The sequence below is a fragment of the Ricinus communis genome, chromosome 10, assembly GCF_019578655.1.
Source record: "Ricinus communis isolate WT05 ecotype wild-type chromosome 10, ASM1957865v1, whole genome shotgun sequence".
Lineage (NCBI taxonomy): Eukaryota > Viridiplantae > Streptophyta > Magnoliopsida > Malpighiales > Euphorbiaceae > Ricinus > Ricinus communis.
This window is the reverse complement of record NC_063265.1, coordinates 5,350,733-5,376,167: the sequence shown is the minus strand read 5'-3', so window position 1 is coordinate 5,376,167 and position 25,435 is coordinate 5,350,733. Positions and strand designations below refer to the sequence as shown.

At 35.3% G+C, this 25,435-nt stretch overlaps 6 protein-coding genes and 3 non-coding genes across 12 annotated transcripts; 3 read left to right on the top strand and 6 right to left on the bottom strand.

Annotated features, from left to right (window-relative positions):
- Positions 1–92: 92 nt before the first annotated feature.
- Positions 93–4,154, top strand: LOC8273453 (O-fucosyltransferase 19). Its single transcript, XM_048369665.1, has 9 exons — positions 93–229; positions 360–1,013; positions 1,700–1,772; positions 1,890–1,957; positions 2,090–2,178; positions 2,264–2,396; positions 2,501–2,733; positions 2,816–3,292; positions 3,383–4,154. Exons 2-9 carry the CDS (start codon positions 366–368, stop codon positions 3,642–3,644), a joined length of 1,983 nt encoding a protein of 660 aa, XP_048225622.1. The 5' UTR covers positions 93–229; positions 360–365; the 3' UTR covers positions 3,645–4,154.
- An 853-nt stretch (positions 4,155–5,007) lies between these two features.
- On the bottom strand, positions 5,008–7,153 carry LOC8273454 (fructokinase-like 1, chloroplastic). The gene is made up of 2 exons (XM_002527831.4): positions 6,344–7,153; positions 5,008–6,042 (listed from the first exon to the last, which is right to left on the bottom strand). Exons 1-2 carry the CDS (start codon positions 7,151–7,153, stop codon positions 5,350–5,352), a joined length of 1,503 nt encoding a protein of 500 aa, XP_002527877.1. The 3' UTR covers positions 5,008–5,349.
- A 265-nt stretch (positions 7,154–7,418) lies between these two features.
- LOC8273456 (protein transport protein yos1) lies at positions 7,419–15,197 on the top strand. 3 transcript variants are annotated; one of them, XR_003080312.2, is made up of 2 exons: positions 7,419–7,602; positions 14,710–15,197. XR_003080312.2 is itself a non-coding variant. In XM_015724590.3 (2 exons), the coding sequence occupies exon 2, from the start codon at positions 14,764–14,766 to the stop codon at positions 14,995–14,997; it is 234 nt and encodes a 77-aa protein (XP_015580076.1). In that variant the 5' UTR covers positions 7,419–7,602; positions 14,715–14,763; the 3' UTR covers positions 14,998–15,197. The 3 variants fall into 3 exon arrangements, 1 of the variants encoding a protein (XP_015580076.1); XR_003080313.2 differs by having other exon boundaries at positions 14,687–15,197; XM_015724590.3 differs by having other exon boundaries at positions 14,715–15,197.
- Positions 11,528–25,320, bottom strand: LOC8273459 (L-type lectin-domain containing receptor kinase VIII.2). Of its 2 annotated transcripts, none has more exons than XM_048369667.1 (2): positions 23,934–25,320; positions 11,528–11,542 (listed from the first exon to the last, which is right to left on the bottom strand). In XM_048369667.1, the coding sequence occupies exon 1, from the start codon at positions 25,016–25,018 to the stop codon at positions 23,945–23,947; it is 1,074 nt and encodes a 357-aa protein (XP_048225624.1). In that variant the 5' UTR covers positions 25,019–25,320; the 3' UTR covers positions 11,528–11,542; positions 23,934–23,944. The 2 variants fall into 2 exon arrangements, with proteins under 2 accessions (XP_048225624.1, XP_048225623.1); XM_048369666.1 differs by lacking the exon at positions 11,528–11,542 and adding an exon at positions 23,769–23,822 and having other exon boundaries at positions 23,934–25,319.
- LOC8273457 lies at positions 15,265–18,005 on the bottom strand. The gene has a single exon (XM_015724589.3). It carries the CDS (start codon positions 16,189–16,191, stop codon positions 15,586–15,588), a length of 606 nt encoding a protein of 201 aa, XP_015580075.1. The 5' UTR covers positions 16,192–18,005; the 3' UTR covers positions 15,265–15,585.
- Positions 17,226–17,319, bottom strand: LOC112536268. Its single transcript, XR_003080315.1, has one exon. It is a non-coding gene; the product is annotated as a small nucleolar RNA snoR27 (small nucleolar RNA).
- LOC112536269 lies at positions 17,451–17,541 on the bottom strand. The gene has a single exon (XR_003080316.1). It is a non-coding gene; the product is annotated as a small nucleolar RNA snoR27 (small nucleolar RNA).
- On the bottom strand, positions 17,660–17,753 carry LOC112536267. Its single transcript, XR_003080314.1, has one exon. It is a non-coding gene; the product is annotated as a small nucleolar RNA snoR26 (small nucleolar RNA).
- LOC8273458 (tubulin beta chain) lies at positions 20,963–23,025 on the top strand. Its single transcript, XM_002527835.4, has 3 exons — positions 20,963–21,634; positions 21,724–21,993; positions 22,097–23,025. The coding sequence occupies exons 1-3, from the start codon at positions 21,241–21,243 to the stop codon at positions 22,765–22,767; spliced, it is 1,335 nt and encodes a 444-aa protein (XP_002527881.1). The 5' UTR covers positions 20,963–21,240; the 3' UTR covers positions 22,768–23,025.
- Positions 25,321–25,435: the final 115 nt, after the last annotated feature.

Genomic DNA, 25,435 nt, shown 5'->3' with positions numbered 1-25,435 from the left:
AACGAGGGACAATTATGTCAAATCAGAATGTTCCCTAAAATTACTAAAGCACTTCTTCTCTTCCGAAAATCAAGAAAATGGGAACCCAATAAAAAGAGAAGGAATATCCAATTCACTAACTAAAACTGTCCATCTATGTTTATTAATAATAAATTTATTTATATTTATTATAAATAGACCAAAACGAGAAAAGAGAAATTTAACACCTCTGCTCCTCCTTAGATTCCGGGTACCTCTTCTTCTCACCGGAACCAAACAATATACCTTTTCACTAATACTCTCTAACGTTTTCCCTTTCTTGTTTTTCTTTTCCTCTTTCAATAACCATTTTTTGTTTTGATTTTTTTTTTTTCTTAAAGGACCGGATGGCCATGTCGTCCGGTTGTCCCATCACCGTCACCACCGCCACCGCCACATCAACGGCCGCTTCCACCAATGTTAGCCCCAGTAGCCACCCTGTTGGTCCCACCACCACTAGAAGACGCGTTGATGCTGCTGTTGCTGCCACCACCATTGATAAATCATCCTCTACTACTACTAATTTCTCAGATTATAATAATGATCATGTTGTTGTCTCTGACGAAGAAGACAATCCTAACGGCTCTTCCGCTGGGACCCACCACCACCACCACCACAATCACCATTACCATCATCATTATCATAGTCTTAAGCACCTATTGCTTCGTCGAAAGATGTTATTTTTCATCCCAGAGGGTTGGCTTCTTAGATTGGAAGATGGCTGCCATTGGATGATATCGGGCAAGAATTTGGGCCGTAAGATACTCGCTGTTTTAATGTTAATGGTCGTGTTTTCTGTGTTCATTAAGGTCTCATTCTTTTTGGATCATCACGTTGAAAAGAGAACAGAGAGCAGCAGCAACAAAAACAATGGTGGTAATTTGATTATACAAAACTACCCCAATGAAAGGCGCTTCACTCAAAATAATATCGTAACTGAAAGCGATGAGGCCTCCAAGCCTTCTAAGCCCATGCGCACTTTGGATAGATTAACGGTAAGTCCATTCTCCCATTTACTCTTATTTTCATTTTCTTTTTCTGTTTGTTTCCTCAGAAAACCGAATAATGGAAAGCTATAAATATAACAATTCTTTTTATTGATAAGTATTTTTATTTTTCACGGCGGTGCCAACGGTGTGTTCTAATTATCACTCTTTCAATTTTAATCTCGTACGTAGTGTTCCGTGCTTTGGTGAAATTGACCCTTGACAAAAAAAGAAAGAAAGTAAAACTACACAAACTTAAAATTCTGTACACATTTTTTTTTAAATGAAAAATGAAAAGATGACATTTTTTAATAATAATAATAATAATAATAAAATTTTTTGCTATACTGAGATTGGGTATGGGAAGAAGAATTTGTGTTTGGGTATGTGTTTGTGCCGTTGTTGGTGGTGGACTTTTGAATTGTTGGCGTTATATAATTGACCGGCAAGAAGTGGTGGGTCGCAGATAGTGAGTGCATTGAATTTCTTTTCTTTTAGATGTGGGGTTGGCTGGCTATAAGCCTATATTTTCACTCATGGGCTGCTTTTGGTTAACTTGACCTGAATCGATACTGGAATCTTTCTCTTCACATCTAGTATTTGGCCGGTTGCTATTTGGTGGGATTATAAGTGCACTGATTTAATTGTGCTACTTTTCAATTTAACTTAGGTTTTATGTGATTTACTATTTGCAGACTCCAGAAATTTGGATGAAACCCAATAGTGACAGTTACTACCAATGCATAGCTCGGCCAAGAAATCAAATAAGTATGCTATACATAAATTTCTATTCTTGTACTTGTCTACTATCCCAGCTTTTTGATGATTCATTCCTTACCCTTTTCTGAAACTCCAACTTTGTCTTCATAATTCTTTTCTATTCAGGGGCTAAAAAAACAAATGGCTATCTTCTTGTTCATGCCAATGGTGGACTTAATCAAATGAGAACAGGAGTGAGTTTTACTTATTATTCATGCTCTATCAAATTATAATTGTTAGTCTCATAAGTGATAAAATTGTGATTCTTTGAAAAGAAAAGAGAAGAAGATTTCTGAAGTTGATTTGTTGTTCTTATTGATACGCAGATATGTGATATGGTTGCTGTTGCAAAGTTAATGAATGCAACTCTTGTCCTGCCTTCTCTTGATCATGATTCATTTTGGACTGATCCAAGGTAACATAATATTTCAATACTTTTCTTGATATTCATAAATTTTCTGATGTTTACATGAGATAAATTGCATTATATACTTCTGCAGCAATTTTAAAGACATATTTGACTGGAGGCATTTCATGGAATCCTTAAAGGATGATGTTCATATTGTAGAGTATTTGCCACCTCAATATGCAGCAAAGAAGCCCCTTTTAAAAGCTCCCATCTCCTGGTCTAAGGTACAACAATGGAATTGGAGTTTTTCGTTTTTCCTTTTTGTTTAAAAAAGAAACTTTACTTCTTTCTTAGTTGGGCTTCCAGCTTATGTTCTTCAACTTTCCAGGCTAGTTACTACAGAGGCGAGATGGCCTTATTGTTAAAGAAGCATAAGGTGATCAAGTTCACCCATACTGATTCAAGACTGGCTAATAATGGCCTTGCATCCTCCGTTCAGAAGCTGAGATGCCGCGCCAATTATGAAGCCCTCCGGTACTCCAAGGAGATTGAGGATCTTGGCAAGATATTGGTCGATAGACTAAGGAATAACAGTGAGCCTTATGTTGCTCTGCACTTAAGGTACCAATCTTTTGGTGTCTACTTCTTGTGTTCCTATTTTCTTAGTTAGTTATCCAACTAACCCTACACAAATGTTGACTAGGTATGAGAAAGACATGCTATCATTCACTGGCTGTAACCATAATCTCACAGCAAAAGAGGCTAAGGAGCTGAGGACTATGAGGTACAAAGTCCAGCACTGGAAGGAGAAAGAAATAGATAGCAGAGAGAGGCGACTTCAGGGGGGTTGCCCAATGTCTCCAAGAGAAGCAGCTATGTTTCTCAAGGCCATGGGCTATCCTTCCACTACAACTATCTATATTGTTGCAGGAGAAATATATGGTAGTAATAGCATGGCAGCCTTCCGAGCAGAGTTCCCAAATGTCTTTACTCATTCTACTCTTGCAACAGCAGAAGAGTTAGAACTATTCAAACAGTATCAGAATCGCTTGGCTGCCTTGGACTATATTGCGGCACTCGAAAGTGATGTCTTCGTTTATACATATGATGGAAATATGGCAAAGGCAGTTCAGGGGCATAGGAGGTTTGAAGGTTTTCGAAAGACTATCAACCCTGACAGGTTAGATTGAAAACATTTTGCTTTTGCACTTTCTTAACTGAAAGTTATCTTCTTAATATTAGTCTAATGATTTTTTTTTTCTCGTTCCAGAAAAAGTTTTGTTACACTGATTGATCAGTTTGATGAGGGTGTATTATCTTGGGAAGAATTTTCGTCAAAAGTAAAGAGTTCACATTCCAACAGGCTTGGATCTCCATATTTTAGGCAAGTAGGAGAGTCTCCGAGGACGGAAGAGAACTTCTATGCAAATCCTTTTCCTGGCTGTGTATGTAGCAAGTCCCAGCAGCAATCAAATAGTCTGAAGGTTGATCAGATGGTAAAGCCAAATACTGGGGCTGCATCACAAAGATAGAGGAGGAGTTAGGCCATGTCTGGCTTATGTTATGGATTATCTCACACCCATTCCTCGAAACAATTGTAGAATGGGTGTCGGCATTGAGCAGCTGTTGCTTAGGCAAGGGACTGTAGGAGGTGCTTGCAGGGACAAGAAATCCTGAGGTTTCTCATATATACGAAAAAATACACGACTGAGTTTTGTTTTGTTTTTTCTTTCTTTTGGGGGTTTAGATAGAGGACTTAACCAGAAGTTTAGGAAAATAGAAGATTGAATTAAATTGTTAGGTGAATCAGGTTAGTTACACAGGCACAGAATATAATTCCATTGGCATATGGAGCTAAAGGTTTTCCATTTATTTATTGTTTGAGACACAAAAGAAATTTATTTATTTATTCTTTTTCCTTTCAGATGTCAAATTCAGTAGCCTGGTGCCAATCTGGCTTAACTACAATTGAATGTAATATATGATACCTGGATATAGCTCATGAGAGAAATACAGGAAGTGCTTCGAGGGTTTACAGTAAATACATGTATCATTTTTGCTGCTTGTGATCTATCTAGATCTTTTCTATAAAAAAAAAAAAAAAATCTATTTAGATCTTACTGAAGTAAGACGAACCAAATTTTACAATATATCCATTTTTTGATGAAGATCTATCCACCAGCAGAAGGGCATTAAAAATAAAGGAGTGGGGACTTAAAAAGTATGAAATTAGAGAAGCTTTTGCTATGAAAAAGGAAAAGAACGAAATTTTTCAAGACTTCAAAGTAGAAATCCCAACAGATCTGTTTAGCCAAATCCATGTGCCGAGAACTAACAATAATTAATGCTGATGAACAAAATTTGTTCAGACAAATCCATTTGGCGAAACTAATATTAATCAGGCTCATGAAATAGAAGGAGCTTTTGATCCAATTAATTGAATAGTGAACAAAAGAACACGGCAGACTAATGATGAGCAGTAATTAATATTGAAAAAGTGTGTACCCTCAACAGCAGCAGATTAGCGATGAGTCTAGGTAACAAAATGCAGCAGAAGCCTTACATGGATTAGCACTGCACTGCACCAACTTTCTCGAGGACCTAATGCGAAAAGTCAAGGTAATACTATGCCTTAGTAGCTAAGAAGACAAAATGGACAATCAGTTCAGCAGAGAGTTGTTGTGTCATTGCTAAAGCAAGCAAAATCGTGTTCAAGACACAGTTAGTCCTCTATGCTGATATGCCTAAAATTTGTGCAATCATTCTAAGAAAAAGGATGCTATGCCCATGGTGATAGCAGAAGCAAGGAGATCAGGGAGCTGCCTTTATAGAAAAAAAAACCGTGTGGACAATTAATGGGAATAATGTCTTTTATCATGCTTTAACTGTGAAAGCTTTTCAAGGTTGATGAATATGATTAATGGATTTAGTTTCCAAAAGAATGTAATTTGATAATTTTCAGATTTTTCACAACAACAAAAATACCTGTGCTTCAATCACAAGATAAAAATGCACAATTCATTCTCCCGTACTTTGCACAGTATCAAATACCTGCCAATTTTAGCACCTCAAATGTGCAATGAACCTGGAGTGAAGTCCATCAGCACAAACTTTCATGATATCTTCTTCTGGTAATAATCCAGATCTCATTAGGAGGAACATAAGTCCTATAAGCTCATGTAATACGTCTTGCCCGAGAAACTCACACCTTGGATGTTTTGAATGTTTAATTCCAACCTACCACATTGAAGGCACATAAACCTGTTCTTTCAAATTTTGTGTTGCGCTTTCAGTAGGAAAACCTCTAACTGCACCAATTGTCCATTGCGATATAATTCCTGCTGCAACTGCAAAGCGAAGCTGCCTCTCCAAAACATCTTGATCTTCAAACATCTCAGGGCAAGTAGTAAGCTTTCTCATCATAGCAGCCACAACAGCATCGCCAGATCCAGTCCTATCACATGTGAATGGTGTTATGAGCACATCTTCTGTTCCAACCACAGCACCATCAAAAGAAGGCGTATAATAATGAATCCTAAGCGTTCCATCAGTCACAGCCAAAAGCTTAAGTCCATCATGCCACAAGGGTGAGATTTCCTCAGGAGTATAATGATAGTAATCTCGCCACTTCTTGGTTTGCTCATAACTTTCAGCATAGTATTGTGGCTTGTAATTTCTTTTTTTCTCATAATAATCTTCATCTAATAAAAATTCTAGCTCTCTCCTCGAAACCTCAATAATATCCGCTTCATTCCAAGCTTTCTTGATAACTTCCCAAGTCTCATCCCGTGACCTCCACATCGGCAATGGCAAATTTGGATCAAAAAATATAAGCCCTCCAGACTTCTTAGATAATTTAATTGCTTTAAAAAGGGTTGGTTGCATCGAAGGAGACGTTAGAACTTCTGAATTGAAGTGGAACATCCTAGCCTGGATTAGCCATTGTAAGAAAATAAATATCAAATTCATTTCACAGGATCACTATCCAATCAGTCTAAAGGTTGTCCCTTCATAATTGGACAATGAGCATAGCATATTAGTACATAAATTGCTACTATATGAAAATTTAGAAACTCTCCTGTTATGCTAAAATTCAAATAATGCTCAATTAAACAAATGAACAACTAATAGGCTTTCATTCAGTGCTACTAGAATCGATCCAGGCCTTCAGCGCGAGCTAATTTTCTTTTTTCAAAAGAAGAAAGGAAAACAGAAAAATTGAAGCTGTTACCTCTTTAAGCACTGGAAGATTTAACTCGGATGCAAGAAGTGAGTCCTCGGCAGCCTCTTTCACCATCTCCATCTTCATTTTACTACCATCATCATCAAACTTTATTTTCATAAAACTACAAGCCGTTTTAACATTCTGATCAAAATGAACAGCCCTAGTTTGCACTCTCTCTTTATTCATCATCAAAACCAACTCCTCTCCAAAATCATCAGCCCCAACTTTCCCCATGAAGGCAGCTCTACCACCAAGCCTCACATGAGAAATCGCCACGTTGGATGGGGGCCCACCTGGGGCCCTCACAAACTCAGGAGGGTCCCACTGTAGCATCTTCCACTGAGAATAAATATCAGGGTGCATCTGATTATCATGCACCCTGACAGTGGGCACGAACTCTTTTTGCACAGCGCCAAAACAGCATACTAAGGGGGGATATTCATACGGGAAATCAATGCCATCATCATAGTTTTCGATGTCAACATCAAAATCTAAGTCCGTTGCTGCTGTTGCACCACTTTCAGCTTTGCTTTTCTTCGAGTTTTTACTTCTTTTTGTTGCAGTTGGGGTTGAAGTTGAAGAAGAAGTGAGCTTCTTTTTGCGGCCGCGGCGAGAGGGTTTTGGGGATTCAATAGCTCCATTGGTGGTGTTATCTTCACTAACGGAAGCTTTAGGTGGTGGTTTTAGGTGATAATGTGGGTTTTTCAAAATATGGGTCTTTTGAGGTTTTAGAAATTGAGTGATTGGATCGTAAGGGTTTAGGATAAGTGAGCTTGAGTAGTGATGGTGAAGATTTGGAAGTAGAAGTGCAGCCATGGGTTTTTACTTCAGTTCAAATGTCAAAAAAAAAAAAGGAAAGGGCTTATCCAACTTTTGTCTGCAAAACTATCGGGTTGTGTTTTTCTTAGAAGAAAAAAAGAAAAAGTTATGTTCAATCGGGTCGGGTTTTATTAGTAATTATATGCGAGGCTATATTATTATAATAAATCTAACGGTCAGTGAGCTACTGGCTACGTAAGCAAGAATATTTTGAACCGCTGGATTCAAAATGAATGATGACGTGGTCCATTCAGAAAGAGAAGACACACAATAAGGCGGAGATCCAGTGTTCTAATGTCCTTTCTTTCTTTCTTTCTTTCCTCTTAAGATCTTTTGAAGTGTCGCAAAAGGGTTTTGTATTCTACGAACTGAGTTTAGTCTCCTCTATTGGGGACTAAATATTTTTGGGTTTTTCCTCCTCTAATTCGATTGCTGCTTACTCTCTGGTAAGAATTCTTTGTCATCTGTTTTAAGTTTTTAATTGGCAACTTATAAGTGTACTTATTTCTTGTTCTTGATTGTGCCAATTGAACGTTGATATTCCCGGTTCTAAGTAAATTTTTTTTGTTGGAAAGATATCTCTCAACTTCAATTAGATGAATTCGTTGTGTCAATTATGTTTGTATTTGATTTATAGTATATTGCATTTTGATGGAATGGTGGTGTTGTATTCTGTCTGATTGCCAAACGGTTGTGGTGTTTCTGTATTAAGGACTCATAAGGTGATGATACCAACTGAATTCTTTTCGTTCGCTAATCATAATCATCCTAAATAGTTTAGATGATATTGTGGAATCAGTAAATTTAGTGTTAGATTAGTTGTCGCTGGGACGGCAAAAAAAAAAGACAAATGGTCATTATAGTGGTAGTAATAATGCACATCATATTGTGAGTAAGAGAGATCATGTTTTTACTAAAACTATTTAGTGTTAGTCGCCTCGAGTTGATTTCACAGGGTAAATGGCTAACAAGATTGGCTCCATTCCGACAATTTTCTAGGATAGCAGCTGCTTCTTAACTTCTATTTTACACACTAGCCCAGATAACTATTTTTCGAATCTCTGGTCACTGTTATAACTGTGTCTCATTCCTCCACAGAGTTTGAGGTCGTTTTAAATGGCAATTTTTTTCAGTCACAGCCCATCTTCTTAAGCAACGACTTTTGTGCTTTTAGGTGAGTACGTTATCTAAATAGTTGCCCCTCTTCCGAACATGTCCATTGAGTGTTCTCCCTCAAATCTCTTCCACTTCCCACGTTTGAATGGCAGCTCATGCTTTATCATTCGTGCCTTCACCAGGGCCGGACCAAGCGAATGTGGGTCCTGAGGCAAAATACTAGAGATCTAGACAGTGTGATTGCATGACTCATCAATTGAAACGATTCAATCAGGACCCTAGGAAAATGCATTAATGTAAATTATTATTCTTCTAATGTATTTATGTAACTTATTAAAGTTCTATATTCAAGATGTTATCAGTTAGAATCTGCTATTGATGTTCACATATATACTATCTCTCATTTTTAGGTTTTAATATATATATATATATATATATATATATATATGTATGTATAGGACCTCCTAATCTTTTAGAACTTGTACATATAATGTTTTTAAATTTTTAAATTTTTCATTCATCTTTTAGAATCATGTGTATATATGTGGAGCCTCATTTACTTAGAGCCCCACGTATATAGAAAGATCAAATAATTTTTAGGTCCTCATATTTTTGAGATATATATATGGGCCCTTATTTTTTGGGGACCTGAGGCAGTTGCCTCAAAGGCCAACTGACCCTGGCGTTCACCCTTTTTTAACTATACATACCACAGCTTAGCACTCAGTTTCCGCACTTGAGTAAATTTGCTTCTCCTCAATGTTTATCTTCCTCTTATTGCCATTTGAGATATCCTTTTCTAAATTTTGGCCACCGCATACTGCCACAACTTATCCTACTTTTTCTCCTTGAGTATATTTCTCTTTTCTTCTTTCTTTTTGTCATTGACGTTTGCTTAACGACCTTTGCAGCAGCTGCCTTTATATTTGTTTTTGTTGCTGTGTTAGCATAGCAATCAATGTGTTTCTTGTGTTTTTTTGCTCTCAATGTTTATGCAAAGCAAGATGAGTTGAGCCAAAAGCCAAATTTGATGTGATTGTTACACTCCACTCATCTTCTTCCACTAGAACCCAGTATGTACTCGGCCCCCTCTCAACAAAGCTTGAAAGGGTTTATGATTTTCTAATTCCTCTCGACGAACATGATCCTTCGTGTTTTGCGACACCTAATCATGCCTCCTATTAGGTATCTGAACCTCATTCATGGCCTAATCCTTCAAGAGAATATTGCTTGAGTGGAAGCGCTTTAGAATTTATCATTTAATCAAGTTGTCCACTGTTAAAAGGATTGACCTTTTCAGGCACTATATGCGAACTGCAGTTCTCTTCTGGTCTCAGTCCATAATACTTTCCGCTTCAACTTCTCCCCTATGATACCTTCTTAGATATTACAACTTTATTAGGTGTTTCATTATGTGAAGAAGAAATGTCTACTGAACTTGACGTCGATGTCCTGGGTTGACTCATTTCCACTTCCAAGAATTAGTTCGACTATTCCAACTTCTTAGAAAGGTTTATGCGGGACACTAGCACCCCCGATAGAGAAGAGCATATCACCATCCTTATTTACTAGTTGTGCAAGTTCGTGTACTGTATCTGCCTCGGTCAAGATCACAGAAGAATTTATCAAGGTTGCCAATGCCTTAGCCAATAAGAGGGTTCTAGCTTTGGGGCATTCCATTCTTATGTCCATCTATAGAGGCCTCTATGATTTGCTCCCCCAAAAGGGAAGATCTAATTCTCCACGTCGTCGGTGGACCTCTCTAGATACTCCAGCTTTGCTTAGTGAGTTATTTCCCTGAATCAGTCATTAACCAAACGAGACAAAGCCTTCTTCTCATGACGTCTATGGTTATTGGGCCGCAATATTCACCCTTCTCCAAGGCAGTTTGAAGTTCTCTGTTACCACTCACTACCAAGAGAATCATCACTGCCACTTGTCTTAACTTTCAAAATATTCTTGAAATGGCTCAATTTTGATGTTTGGAATTATGACAAGTTTGATCCTGCCCAAATCTAGCTTATAAAGATTTTTCTCCTAAGTGGAGGAGTATCTTGGTTGCTAGGCATCTCAATTTTTGTTGCTACCATCCAATCTAGTACTAACAACAAATGTGGTGTGGAAGCCTACTATGTTAATTTTTATGCTTGCCAACTTCGTTTCCTTGGCTCTACCACCACATGGGCTCTATTCAGGGACCTTGACGAATTCCAAAGCATCAGGTTGCTCAGTGACCATCTGTTTGCGGCTGTTAAAGATGTAGAGCTCCTTCGAGTTTGCTACAGGAGATGAGTTGTTTTGTACTTGCTGAAGTTTGTTAGCAGCATGAGGTTAAGTCATGACCATGTCCTTCCGTTTCTTAATTGCTCAACTCGTCCTTAAGAAAAGGCCTAACTAATTTCATCTTTTCGCTTCACAAGGGAACTCATCTCAGCCTATTGGTAAACAGACATAATCATCACATGTTGGCTTTTGAAAGTTCTTCCAATTCAAGTACAATAACTTCTACCTATCATTAGTTGACTTAAAACTTGTCTTTTTTTGCAACTCTAATTCCTACTCCCCAAGTTAAATCCTCACTGGACAAATTTAGGGGTGATAAAAGAAATGGAAGAAACCGAAAATTCAGTCCAGAATGGGAAAACCGAACCGATAAAATAGGTTAACCAAACTAATGGTTTTAGTTTCGGATTCGGTTTCGGTTTTCTATATCAAAAAACAGACGATTCGGTTAATCGTCTAAGTATATATATATATATATATATATATATAATTTTTAATATATGTAGTATTGATGTGTAGTTATTATATTTATTCTAATTGCTAATTATGTGTAATGTCTATATTTATATATTTAGTATTCATACTCATAAATATAATTAATAAAGTATTCTTAATTTAAAAAAATAGTATATTAATTATATTATTATTATTATTATTTTATTATTAATGTATTGACTAATTGAAGAAAGGCAAAAAGGATAATTGGGCCCCTGAAGTTTAATGTTTTTTGTAGTTAAGCCCTTGATATTTAAAATGGTTGATTTAGGCCCTTGAATTTGACGATTTGATGTCACGAGGCCCTTTAGATAACAGTCGTTTGCGCGTGTATTATAAGCGCTTATAAAAAAGCATATACCCACCTCAATTAAAATTAAAACAAGGCAAAAAGTATAATTAGGCCCTTAAATTTTAATTTTTTTGTAATTAAGCCCTTGTGTTTTGAGTTAAAGAATCCTCATTTTGAGCTTTAGTCACTCTTCCGATCTCCTGCTTAGAAGCTTCAATTTTACTCCTTAACTCAGCATTGAAATCATCCTTCAATACCTGCATCTCATTCTTCACATCATTAGGGGTCATCATACGAATCCAACTGAGCAAGTCGATTCATTTCTCTTACTTCCTATAGCAACATTACATTGCATTCACTAAGCCCAATCATCCAAAAGTTCAATAAACAATCTTCTCACTTACAATTTCATGAGGACAATCCCATAACTTTCTCATCTTATTGATATCTTTCCTTGTTATCATCAACTTCAATTGAGTTCCACGATTGCATTTCAAGTTTAAAAGATCCCTTGAACTAGCTCCCGCAGAGAATGTGCTTCGAGATTGGCTTTGGAACACCAGTGGACTTTCTGATTGAGACGCCATTGCGCGATGGTGAGACAGAGAAAGAGAGATTTGCACTTTCAAGTTCAGCTCCTTTCTTCTCTAAATCAAGAACACATGTAACCCTAACCCTAAAACCCAATTCTTTTGTTTTTATACCCGTTTCTATATCTTTTCCTTTTCTTATTTTTGAAAAATAATGAAAAAGTTATATTAATTATATTCCTAATAGCGTTAGCTCATAAAATATTATTTTATTACCATGTTAATTAAAGGGGCTCGTGATACCAAATCATAAAGTAAAAAGGCCCAAATCAAATGTTTTAAACATGAGGGGCTTAATTACAAAAAAGTTAAAGTTCAGGGGCCTAATTATGCTTTTTGCCTTAAAGAAAAGGGAAAGCATTCTAAAATATTAAAGATTCTATTAAAAAAAAATTTAAAACTTAATATGGTTAAAAATTGGAAAATTTGGTTAATTCTATCATATATATCGGTTAACCGAATCTAACGGTTTAGGTTTAGGGTTAATGAATTTTTAAACCGATATATGCTTAGGTTCTTAAAAATGACCTACGGTTCGGTCCATAGACGAATTTAGTTCCTTAAAAACAAAACCCTGAGGAGTCGTCGCATGAGAAACCAAAACAATCAATTACCAAGATCTCTTTTGTTAGAAGCGACACAGAGAAGCGACACTAAGATGAGGATAGCTCTTGTCAAGAAACAACTTTCCTCCTTCTTAGGACTTGGTAATTTCTTTGCCTACTCCCTTTCCCGCTACATCGAAGGGTGATATTGAAGAGACAGAAACAACATTGAGTCGTTCTGGTCCGATGCACATGACCGAGAATCTTGCAGATTCTTCTTGTGATCTTGCCATTCCACTAGGGAACCTACTAGAAATCGTAGTTCACCTGCTAGGTTGACTAGTCCTCATCTCATTCTTCTTAACAAAGAAAAAGGCATGGTCTTGGATGCACTGAGCTCTATCCAAGTAAGCACTGTCATTACTGTTCCTATGACAGTTTTTCTTTTAAGTATTATTCATTGGGCTACTCCACTTAACTTAATTCTAATATTTTACAGTCAGTGGATGAAGTTTTGGTTCTATATAGCTAAGTTTCTGATGAGCATGAGGTTGAGATTTCTGCCAATAGTTTGTTCTTAGATTTGGACCTGCCGAGGAGTTTCGTTTAATCCTAGCTAGAGTGAAATCCCTGAACTCAATTGATCATGTATTTTTGTGTGATTTGTCTGCAGTCCAAATTTTCAAAATCAGACCTCCTTCCTATCCAGAATTGCTATAACCGCCAAGGATGAACAACTTGCCCCCGAGTCCAAAGAGGAGATCAAGGACCTAGCTGCATATTTCTCTGCTAGCTAGAGCAACAACACCTTTCTAGAATGATATAGGAAGACTGAGGAGATAAAGATATAGTTAGACTCCAAATTTGACGCAAATAGATCTTAGAAAAAATGGCTGGCTTCTCGCAGCCCAGATATGATCATATTCTATCTAATCGATTGGTGGGATGATCATCTCCCTTTAAACCATTTTATGCCCAAATGGATCATCTCAAGTTTTGAAGAATATCAACTACTTGGGGAGGGCCAAAACGAATATAGAGAGTGGGTTAACAAGAGATTAAGCTCGCTAGCAGCCAACACCTCCATTGTGGCACTGATATGAGATTTGAGGGCCATAAAAGAAAATGTGTTAAGAGGCTTATTCTGTCAACTTTTTTGTTTTAGATAAATGGGTCTGTTCCAGTTCCTTCCTTACCCTTGGAATTTACAACTGATAAATCAACTCGTATTAAACCTTTAATCATCTTCTGATAAATCAACCTGCCATTAAACATTAAAGATTCCTCAATTGACATTTTATTTGCAGATTAATGGTCCCTGTATTAATCTTGGATGCATTCTGCTATACCTTTATTTTTGCACTTGTTCTATTTCTTTGTTCATTTGTTCATAAGGTAGCATCTTCCATAGAAGGAAAATTCTCTTAAACCTCCGAACTGAATATTGATTTTTACTGGTTATTTTAATACACTTGCATTGCTGGGACTACAGAGAAAGCATTTTGTTGGGACTGCAAGGTGCATTCGCAGGAAGTATGAATAGCTAAACAGTCTATGAATTTGTATATTGAGTATTTACAAATGAATTCAAGCCGCTTTTATATTATTTCCTAATGACCATATAAGGAAATCTACGTAATTATAAAATCACAGTCAATCCCCCATTTTGCTCAACAAATCGCTCTCTTAATTGGGGTCTTCCTCAGTCCAACTGTTCTTTTTCTGGAAAATCCAATTCCTGACATTCTCCTTAATTCGACTGTCTATCGCATGCCAAATTTGGGCCTTGCTTTTGGGCTGCTGTCAACAACTTCAATATTGATTGACATTTTATTTGTTATCTAAATTACGTTTTCTTGTGTCTTTATCCTCCTGACTATGTCTCATCATCATCATTATAGCTACCTTGCGGCATGGCACTGTTAAACACTTGTTTTTAAACTAATGTGTTTTGGTTCTTCATGTGATGCTGTTAACATGAGTCAGAATTATGTGCCTTTTTATGGGACTACTAGTCTCGTCCAGTAAGACCTATATAACCTAATAGATATTGGAGTCGGTGTAAACTGTGGTTTGTTATTTGAACTGGGATAATGTAGTTACTGATTCAAGTTAATCTTTGTCAGCTTCTATGTTATTTGAAGTGGAATCAAGTAGATGAGTGATGTTTCCAACTTATCTTCTGTTCTTCTCAATTCTATCAATTGAGATGTGAAATGCTTTTTTTTGTAGATTAGTTTGTGTTCTTTCTGAAACTGAGGCGGCGAAAGTTCCATCCTGTAGAAAATGGGTTTGTGGACGATTCTAGAAGGACTTGTGATCTTCGCAAATGCATTAGCAATATTGAATGAAGACAGGTTCCTTGCTCCAAGGGGATGGACTCTGGCAGAACTTCAAGCGGGAAGAAGAAATTCAATTAAGGGGCAGATCATCGGACTCATACATGCTTGCCAGTTCATGAGATTACCACTTATACTTCTAAACACCATCATTATCATAGTGAAGCTGTTCTCCGGGTGAGGTCAAATACAGTTGCTCATTGCTTGCCTTGTGCATTAATCCATGTATACTGAAAGTTCAAACAACTGTTAACTACTCTGGGGTCTATAATATATCATCAGATGTAAAAGAAGCCCATTACAAATAGATCATAGAGCTTTTCCAATTTTATGCAACTGTTTATTATGCTGCAACTTTAATGTGACCATGGATTTCTTTCATTTTTCTGTCTTTGTATCTAGTCCTTTGCAAGTTGGTATTATTTCTGGAAACACGAGACGGTTCAAATTATGAATCTCAAGACAAAGATATCTGGTCTATTTAACAAAAACATAATAACATTCTGTTGTGTAGGATTAGAAAATGAGGTTTTACACAATCATAATAAACATGTTAGGAGCTAGTTTTTTTCTCAGATCCTTTTTTTGCTCCAGCTTTCAGTGTTGGGCAGTAGTAGTTTTTATGGAGATCTCAGTAGGCAGCTAGTTTGGATTGAGGATCTCCTTAGATTAGCATGTAGTCCTTTCTATCAAGGAAACCCTATTCAATTAAGAAACGATTTGCAAGAGCCAGTCTTCTGCAGACACTAAAACAAAACCCATCTGCAACTCATTCAATTGGTATCATCACCTCATTAGTCCTGAAAGGAGGCAAAGTCCAAGGGGGGTTATACCTTGCCAATACAAATTCCCCGATCAATTTATGCCCATCTCTCTCCAAGTTCTGTTTCAGCTTGTCCACCTTTTCCTGCACCACCTGCTCTGTTGCAACACCTCCAAACTTCACCACCCCATACTTCTTTTCCCCCTCTTCCTTTATCACCACCCTCTCGTCGGTTGGTTTTGGTGCGTCCTCTGCCTTCTTGTACTTGTCTGGCAACAAGAATTGCATGGTGACCGTCGTGTTGTCTCCACCACCACCCTCCTTTGTGACGACAGGAGCTGTCATTGCAATCTTTTCACCACCACTTTTGGTTATAACTGGAGCTGTCATGGCAATTTTCTCAGGCTTAGTGTTGTGGGGATTGCCTACAGCACCTATGTAATTAGCAAGCACCATGAATCCGCCATCTTTATCGCCTTTGAATTGGGTCCGATCGTATGTGACTTGTGCAAGGACTGCCGGTGCATATTTCCGGATCTCATATTCACTCAAGGACTCGATCACTTCGTACTTGGGAGTTTCAACAGTGATCTTTCCAAAAACTAATCCCATTCTGAAGAATAAAGAGAACTATAGTGTGTGTTTGCCAGACGAGACCGAGAAGCTCTGAATGTTCAGATTTGGGAAACGGGTTCCTATTAAATACTGCCACGAGATGAAGATTTTTTCTTTTTCCTGCCAGAAATATTGGATGAGTGAACCTGCTTGGAGAAGGGGCAAGAATACTTGGAATATGTGGCAGGAATTTGAGGATACAAATGTGGCCTTTATTCATCCACGATTTCAATTAGAAAATGAGTTTCATGTTTTCAAATTTCATAGCTTGGTGCTTCGGATTCCTGATGATTAGCGAAGCACCAGCCCAGCATCATCCATTTAAGCTTCTCACGTTTTTCCCATCCTCAGACACCCACACCAACCACCACAAGCTCTAGTGCTAATACGCATCCAATTGTTAATTAGACGAGATCTTGTAACTATTTATTCCTCAATAAGATAAGTTTTCGATGGAGAGGACTTGCATGTAATATATTTTTTCCCCCTTAGTTTAGAATAGATTGCTAATCTAGGGTCAGGTATCTGCTGGCTGGAAAATTTCATCCATGTCCATTTATATATCATCAGTTAAGCATGTAAACAGAGAAGGCAAGAGAGCTTTCCATTGTAAATCAGAGGGGTCACCCCTCAAATGAGGGGATAGGGAAATTTTATTTACTGATTCAGTCCAAGCGGGGACCTCACAGTACAGAACCTTATGGACCAAGTGCCACTCACTGCTATCAAGAACAGACTCACAGACCCGAGACATGTTTCAGATTCACAGACCCGATATATGTTCGAAAGTCAAATATTTTCCTGTAATTCAAGAAGACAGATAATATTATCATCTCAGTCAAAAAGTTATAACCCACGTACGATTATGATTTTTCATCAACACGTTTCATATAAGAAAGAGCGAAATGAAACACCAGTCGGCTCGACTGTTAATGAAAAGAAAAGCCTAATTGTGTAAAAAAAAGAATAGCATTTGCATTTGCTTTTCTTGATTGAAGATCCATGGATCATTTAAAAGGCAAAATAAGGTGACAAGATCTCAGAATGTGTTTATAGACTTCTTCAATTCCAATAAGGAAGTTTCAGATAGATAACGCAGTTCATAATGAACATCATCGATCCAATCACATTCACTTAATCGCCCATGTCTCCAATCAGAATTGTAAATTACCCAAGTAAACACAAAACTTCCTTTTCAATGGACAGAAAATTATTAAAACAAATAATTAGAAATCTTTTAAAAAAACAAAAAGAGAGAAGGATCTCAGCATCTTATAGTTATCTTCTTCAAATGAAATAATATTCAGATAGATAACGCAGTATATCAATAAACATCACTGATCCAAACAAAAAAATGAGAGAAAAAGAAAAAGAAAAAGACACTTTCTGATATGCAGAGACAATAAATCAAAAAGCAGAAACCTTTTTAAAGAAAAATTTCATAAGAAGGAAAAAGCTTATAAAAGAGCATCTCAGAGACATAAAACCCCGTAGTTTTCTTCACTGCAAATCAAAGTGCAAGGATAACGATTTTTGTATCAACTCATCACCGATGCCCATCGAATACAATAAACAAACACTACCAGTAATATAATCTACATAAGCTAATTAGTGACATCGCAGTTTCTTTTCTTTCTCTTTCTTTTCCGAGTTTCGATCTCCTAAACGCTGCCTTTCAAGAACTGAAAACCCTAATTTCTCGAGTAAGGCGGCCAGAAGACCCTTTCCCTACTTTAAAAGGCAGGACAGGGAACTTATGGGCCTGCTTGGCTTTGTTAAGTTTCTCTAGCCGACAGACCACCTAAGGTTAGGTCAACTTTATAAGCGATTCTTATTTTTAGGCAATTTATGCAATTTTATTTATTTATCTGGTAATTTCCTTATTTCCATATCTGCATTTGTGTTTTTTTACACAAAGGAAATAAGTATAAGACTGTTTAATCTAACTAGTTAAAATCACTTGCAAATGTCTGGCTATTTTCAATTTTATTTTCCTAATTTATATTGAAGTCCTAGCAATTTTTAATTCAAATATGCATGAGATGGATTTTTCTTTTTTATTTGGTTACTTTCTTGATTGTATCTTTTTTTTTTATTCATTTTATTTAGTCTCTTGGATAGTAAAATTGTTGTGTCCTAATTAGGTGATTAAATTCTATAATACATCTTTTATATTTGATATTTTGTAAATTAATAATTTTATTAAGTATTAAGTATTAAATTTTAAATTTTAAATTTATTTTTAAGATATTAATTATCTTAGAAAATCAATAAACTTCTCAATATAATTTTATATATAGATATTAACATTTTTATAGTTAATTTTTTAAAATGGTTTTCAAGGATTATTTTATATTTGTATAAAATATTGTATTTATATTTTATATGACATTAGATTCTCACTGTCCTACATTTTATATATGATAAGTTATAGGTCCTTTAAACATAAATTGTAAACGATGTAGATTCATTAAAAATTCACTCTAAAATATAAGTATAAGCAACAAGATTATTAAGCATTATTTATAGATTTATTAATTATAAGATATAAATTCATCATTCGTAAATTGTAAATTCATTAGTATATTCATTGAAAATTTATTATTAAATATAAGTATAAGCAACATGATTATTAAATATTATTTATAGGTTCATCAATTATAATATACAAATTTATTATTCATGAATTGTAGATTTATTAAAAGTTCACTATTTAATATAGGTATATTAACGAGATTATTAAGTATCGTTTAAGGTTCATCACCTATAAGCTATAAATTCCTTATTCATGAACTGTAAATTCATCGATTGATAAATGAATTTATTTTTAGATTTATAAATTCTTAAACTTAGATGTAAATGTAATAAATTTCTTTATAATTTATGAATCTCTTATTTTTAGCCTATGAACCCATAGCTTCTTTATGAATCTTTATAATATAATATATGAACCTTATATATAAATATAATGAACATATAGTTTTATGATTGATGTTTAAGACTTTTACTCACAAATTTATGTTCATGAATTTGTATTTATACATATTAATATGATTTGTAATTTATAATTATGAGTATGAATTTATTAATTTTAGTATTTTATCAGTATTATTAAATTTTAAAAATTAAAGTATTATTATGTAATAATAGAAAATAATTTGAATCATGATGTAATTTAAAATATGAATATATTAAATGTGATTAAATTTTATATTTTCATAGAACAATTATATTGTTAATAAAATTTGATGTATATATAAAATCTAATTTTGATATATGATATTTTCCTTATAGAAATAGTAGCATATTATAAAAGATTAGTGTTATAATTAAAAAGAAATATAAAATATATAAAATATAATACTAAATTATAATTAATAATATAATAGAAAAAAAAATATTCAAATTAATGAAAAAGGAAAAGTAGAAAAAGGAATGACAAAAAAGACACATTGAAGAACCAAAGAGACATTAAAAAGTAAAATAATCATGCATGGTCTCAAGTAAAAGAAAATAGGAAGTTTTTCAAAAATATCTTACAATTAACAAAAAAATAATATTCTTACTGTGTAAATTTATTTTTCAATTATATTGTTTTGCAAACTTTTTTTTAAATTTAGTTTTCAATTATATTGTTTTGTAAACTTTTTTTTTGAAATTTATATTGTGGTTATTTTTCAACTATTTTATCCAAAAAATAAAAAATTATATTTTTATATTTTAACATAGTAAAAATAAAAAATTATAATAAATTTGATAGAAAACTAAAATTATGGATATTTCTATATTCTTTCAAAGAAAATATATAATACTTAAGCATGTGTTAACTGATCTAAATACATAATGTTATATGGATCTATTCCATATAATAGGAGTTGGATTTAATAATTTAAAAGTTTAGCTAATCTATAAGATCCGTTTTATCTAAAATCAAATCTCTCATATATTTAGTAAATCATTTAATGTGATTACTAATTCTATCATTTAAAATTCTAATTTATAAAATAGCTATTTTTTTATCTATCCAAAATAGCATTATACAGTCCAATTTTTTCTTTTTCTTTTTTTCCTTTCCGATGAAAAAGCTAAATTAATTTGCTAAATTAGGAAGACGTAATTTTATATATTAACCAAAGAGTGTTTAAGGTAATATAATTATTTTAATAATTTATCTTATTAATTAAACCATATCCTAAAAATAATATGTAATTAATATGATGGATTAAAATATTTTTACTAAATAAAATTCAATATAAACAATTTTATAACTTAACTAAGTTTTATAATTTAACTAAGTATATGAGTAAGACTAAACATAAAGATTTTAAATTCCCATACCAAATAATTAATTTTCATACCAAAAATAAAATGAACTTTGCAATGTGATATCTAAAAATAGTTGTCTTTAAAAATTAAAGGAATAAGCTATCAGGAATTGTATTTATACTTTATTTAGAAATAATAATAAAAAAGAGAGCTATCATTCTCGTAGTTCATCTTTTAAAAAATAAACATTTTATTATTTTATTTTTAGTTGAATACTGTCTGTACAAAGTTTAGCTGGCTCAAAAGAGTTGCATCCATAATGGTTTGAATTTTAAAAAAATATATTATTTTGAATAATCCCCTCTTTTATATATATATATATATATATATATTTTTTTTTTTAAAAGAAAAGGAAAAGTGATTGTTATATATAACCACATACGTTGTCTTTATTGTTGAGAGGATATCAATTTTACGTATGTAATTGAGGGCATGAGAAACGCTATTTATAGGAATTTGGAGCTGTTCTATAAAATTAAAGTACAGATCATCCAGCTCAAATTCGGACATACAAAAAGAAAACGTAAATTTTTAACATTTAACTATCTACACGCTCTATCACAATTCACAACTCATAATCCACCAAAAAAACCAGCAAATGCCCGCTTCACCATTCAAATCTTTCTATAAAAATCCTTTTATTCCCATCACAACCCTTCTCATCTCTGCCCTCCCCCTTGCAATAATATTCTCTAATTTTCATCAACCTTTGGTGCAAGAATGCGAGAGATTCTTCATATTCAAGGTGGCCAATGCGGCAACCAAATTGGAGCTAAGTTTTGGGAGGTAGTCTGTGCCGAACATGGGATTGATGCTACCGGTAGGTGCCAAGGTGACAGTGAACTTCAGCTTGAAAGGGTCAATGTGTATTACAATGAGGCAAGAGGTGGCAGGTATGTGCCCCGGGCTGTTCTTATGGACCTTGAACCTGGTACTATGGATAGTATTAGGTCCGGTCCTTACGGACAGATTTTCAGACCTGATAATTTTGTTTTCGGTCAATCTGGTGCTGGCAACAATTGGGCTAAAGGGCATTATACTGAAGGTGCCGAGTTGATTGATTCTGTGCTTGATGTTGTTCGCAAAGAAGCTGAGAATTGTGATTGCTTGCAGGGTTGGTTTTTTATCAAAATTGTGAATGAATTATATTTCAGTATATGTCCTTTCGGTTGCTTAATTGGGTGTTGATTTTTGAACTTTCAGGATTTCAGGTTTGCCATTCTCTAGGAGGAGGAACTGGATCTGGCATGGGCACCCTTTTGATCTCGAAAATCAGAGAGGAATACCCTGATCGAATGATGCTTACTTTCTCCGTCTTTCCTTCTCCTAAGGTCTCTGATACAGTTGTTGAGCCTTACAATGCCACTCTTTCCGTCCATCAGCTTGTTGAAAATGCGGATGAATGTATGGTTCTTGACAATGAAGCTCTATACGATATCTGCTTCCGTACCCTTAAACTCGCCACCCCAAGCTGTAAGATTTTGCACTTTGTTGTCAGATTTTGCTTCCTTTTTCTTGTATTCCTGAATCCAATACTAGTATTACCATGTTTTTTTTTTTCCTTCTGATGCTGCAGTTGGTGATTTGAACCATTTGATTTCTGGTACCATGTCTGGAGTCACATGCTGCTTGAGATTCCCTGGCCAGCTTAACTCTGACCTGAGAAAGCTCGCAGTAAATCTCATCCCTTTCCCACGGCTCCATTTCTTCATGGTTGGCTTTGCTCCTCTCACCTCCCGTGGCTCCCAGCAATACAGTGCCCTGAGTGTGCCAGAGCTCAGCCAACAAATGTGGGACGCAAAGAACATGATGTGTGCAGCAGATCCACGCCATGGCCGCTATTTGACAGCATCGGCAGTGTTCAGAGGAAAAATGAGCACCAAGGAAGTTGATGAGCAGATGATCAATGTTCAGAATAAGAACTCTTCGTACTTTGTGGAATGGATTCCTAACAATGTCAAATCAACTGTTTGTGATATCCCTCCAACAGGCCTGAAAATGGCATCTACGTTTATTGGGAACTCAACATCAATTCAGGAAATGTTCCGCCGTGTGAGTGAGCAGTTCACTGCCATGTTCAGGAGGAAGGCTTTCCTGCATTGGTACACTGGGGAAGGCATGGATGAGATGGAGTTCACAGAGGCAGAGAGCAACATGAATGATTTGGTTTCTGAATATCAGCAGTACCAAGATGCAACAGTTGATGAGGACTATGAGGAGGAAGAGGAGGAAATTCATGACATGTAATGTTCATCTTGTTATATAATATTCAATGGGGATCTTTTAGTCTGTGGTTGTGGATGCCAAAGTGCAGCAACTTCCACAGAATGCGATAGGAGCAGGCCATACCATTGGATTGGGGCTCTGGTTTTTGGTTTTAACTTGTTGGACTTTTGAGGATACAAGGGAACAGGGTTTGTGAAACAAACAAGTCACAATATTATGTGATTATACACACTTTTTGAGACATACAGTAATCTATCATGCCTCTTTTACCTTCCTCAATCACCTGTTGCATTCCCAAATCCTTATCGACTCTTTTAAGTTTTAACTATGCATCTCTGCCAACTGCACTTTTATGAACAATTATCCCTGTTATTTGTCTTCTCATATATGTAGCATTCTCCAGTGTTTATAGTTGAATGCGGACATTTAGAGTTGAAAGCATGTCTTCCGCTCCCCTCACTGTCTCTGCATTGTACCTTCCAAAAGCACTATAATCCAAATATATATATACATTTCCCTCACTGTTTCTGCATTGTACCTTCCAAAAGCACTATAATCCAAATATATATATACATTTTAAAAAAAAAAATGCTTATTGAGAAACATTAATCTGGCAAGCAATCCATGGTTATTGACTATAAGACTATCGTGCACATTGCACTCACAGAAAGGTTAACAGTTCCACTATGTTTCCTTAAGACCGTCCAATAATAATTATTCATTACACAGTATTCAACCCCCTAGATAACAATTCTAATCAACATGAAAGATGGCTTCAACAGCATCTGCTTTCAGAAGTTTTTACATTTCCACATTGATGAATAAGAAAGTTTAACATATAGAATGGAATGAATCAGTAAAAGAACGTGTAAAACGAATCTGCTATTTGGTTGCTGTCAACATTAAATAAAATCAAAGAAGGTATGGCGTTAGCAACGATAGTTTGAATTAGATAAAATGAGAACTGAGAAACAAATATATGTGGAAATCAAATTAACCATTCATCAGTAGTAGATTAGAAATGGAATCAAGAAGAGCAAAGTCTGAATGCTCCCATCAATAATATGTCACAAAACCTACATTTGAACAATTGATCATCAGTTATAATAACACATCAAAACCTGCAAATACAAGTACGAGAAAAAAGAACAACGAATTTACAACACAACACTTTCAAAAGACCCCACCTTAAACAACTCTACTGCTTGCCATCTTCGACGGCTTTCTCTACAACTACTTTAACTTTCTTGTATTCAAATTCCACAGGGTGCACAGAACACTCCTCTGGCACAACAGGACGCCTATTGCCGAAGATAGTCCACAGGTACAAGACACTGAATGCCCCAAGTGCTCCACAAGCAGTACCAAAGATCATTGTAGCGAGCACTCTCAAGAAACAATTACCTTGCTTGGTAATTACCCCAGGCTTCACATCTTTAGCAAAAGCCTGAGGATCTAGTGGTTGTGAGTGCATCCATTGAGGAACATGCCTTTGTTCAAAGCTCCATGAATATATCAAACACGCCTGAGAGGAATTCCTATTTGATGAGCTCAACCCAATATAAAATTTTTCATCTTTCCACAATTTTGACAAGTCAATTGGGTAGGACAGCAATGGATCCATTGGCTTTATATTGCCAAATTTACTCAACCTAACTTCTAATCTTCTCGAACCAGCCTCATAATCAATCCAAGAACTTAATCTCTTCCCATTATTCAACACGATATTAACAGATGAAGCATTTTTCACCTTAGCAGATACAAAACCACCCACATTAACTCCCACATGGTTATCATTCAGATCACCATACTCAGCATCCTTTCTTGTATCAAATTCAACAGCAATAAATTCAGAATTATTCCTCTTTAATCTTAAAGAAAACCCAAATGGGCTATCACTATCAAGAGCGCTAACATTAAACCGCCCAGAAACCATAACAAAAGCCAAACCGTCTCCATTTTCTGAAGACATCGAAAACGATATATAACTCGAAAAAGAAACTAAATTGATAGGATTACCTTCAACAAGCTTAATGGGTTTCTTGTACATGATATGTCCAGCACTAGAACTCACTGAGCGAGTAAGTTGAAGCACAGAGCCATTATTAACAGCACTCGCATCTCCATAAAGAGCAATATTGGAATCAAAGTTAGGATCTTTATGAAAACTTTGGAAGGAAAAAGAGGAACTTTGGTCTGCAGATAGCAAATTGAAGTGAAAGACAGAGACAGATAGACAAATAAAACAGGCAGAAATGGAGAAAGCAGCCATAGCTGAACCGGGTATTAGCCGAATCTGGAGATAAGTTAGTGTATGTACTGTAGTGTAGTGAGTGAGATTCTAGGGTTTGTGAGCAGAACCCATTTACAGAAGTTGGTGAAAGTATAAATTTTTTTGTGAGTTTTGAGAAAGAAAGAAAGTAAAGAATAATAAGAGGTCGGGTGGGAGGTTGTGAAAATTAAATACGTTTACTCATTTCTGCAAACACTTTGCTGCACTTTCTCTGAGTGGCTGCTGACTAAGGGAATATTATATTGGATATTTTGCAAACAGGTCCTTATTTCTTATTGAATTTGCAAATTTTATCTTATAGGAAGGTATCCTATTATCCATACAATACAATCATCATAACGTCTAGCTACAAATGCAGTTGTTAGAACTAACGACGATTAAAGAATTTGAAATGGA

Bases quoted from the DNA above. Each gene is read 5' to 3' on its own strand.
- LOC8273453 (XM_048369665.1), top strand. From the start codon at position 366: ATGGCCATGTCGTCCGGTTGTCCCATCACCGTCACCACCGCCACCGCC. The intron at 2,734-2,815 runs GTACCAATCTTT...AATGTTGACTAG, and splicing joins TATGTTGCTCTGCACTTAAG to GTATGAGAAAGACATGCTAT. The intron at 3,293-3,382 runs GTTAGATTGAAA...TTCTCGTTCCAG, and splicing joins AAGACTATCAACCCTGACAG to AAAAAGTTTTGTTACACTGA.
- LOC8273454 (XM_002527831.4), bottom strand. From the start codon at position 7,153: ATGGCTGCACTTCTACTTCCAAATCTTCACCATCACTACTCAAGCTCA. The intron at 6,043-6,343 runs GTAACAGCTTCA...TGGCTAATCCAG, and splicing joins ATCTTCCAGTGCTTAAAGAG to GCTAGGATGTTCCACTTCAA.
- LOC8273456 (XM_015724590.3), top strand. From the start codon at position 14,764: ATGGGTTTGTGGACGATTCTAGAAGGACTTGTGATCTTCGCAAATGCA.
- LOC8273457 (XM_015724589.3), bottom strand. From the start codon at position 16,191: ATGGGATTAGTTTTTGGAAAGATCACTGTTGAAACTCCCAAGTACGAA.
- LOC8273458 (XM_002527835.4), top strand. From the start codon at position 21,241: ATGCGAGAGATTCTTCATATTCAAGGTGGCCAATGCGGCAACCAAATT. The intron at 21,635-21,723 runs GTTGGTTTTTTA...TTGAACTTTCAG, and splicing joins GAATTGTGATTGCTTGCAGG to GATTTCAGGTTTGCCATTCT. The intron at 21,994-22,096 runs GTAAGATTTTGC...CTGATGCTGCAG, and splicing joins TAAACTCGCCACCCCAAGCT to TTGGTGATTTGAACCATTTG.
- LOC8273459 (XM_048369667.1), bottom strand. From the start codon at position 25,018: ATGGCTGCTTTCTCCATTTCTGCCTGTTTTATTTGTCTATCTGTCTCT.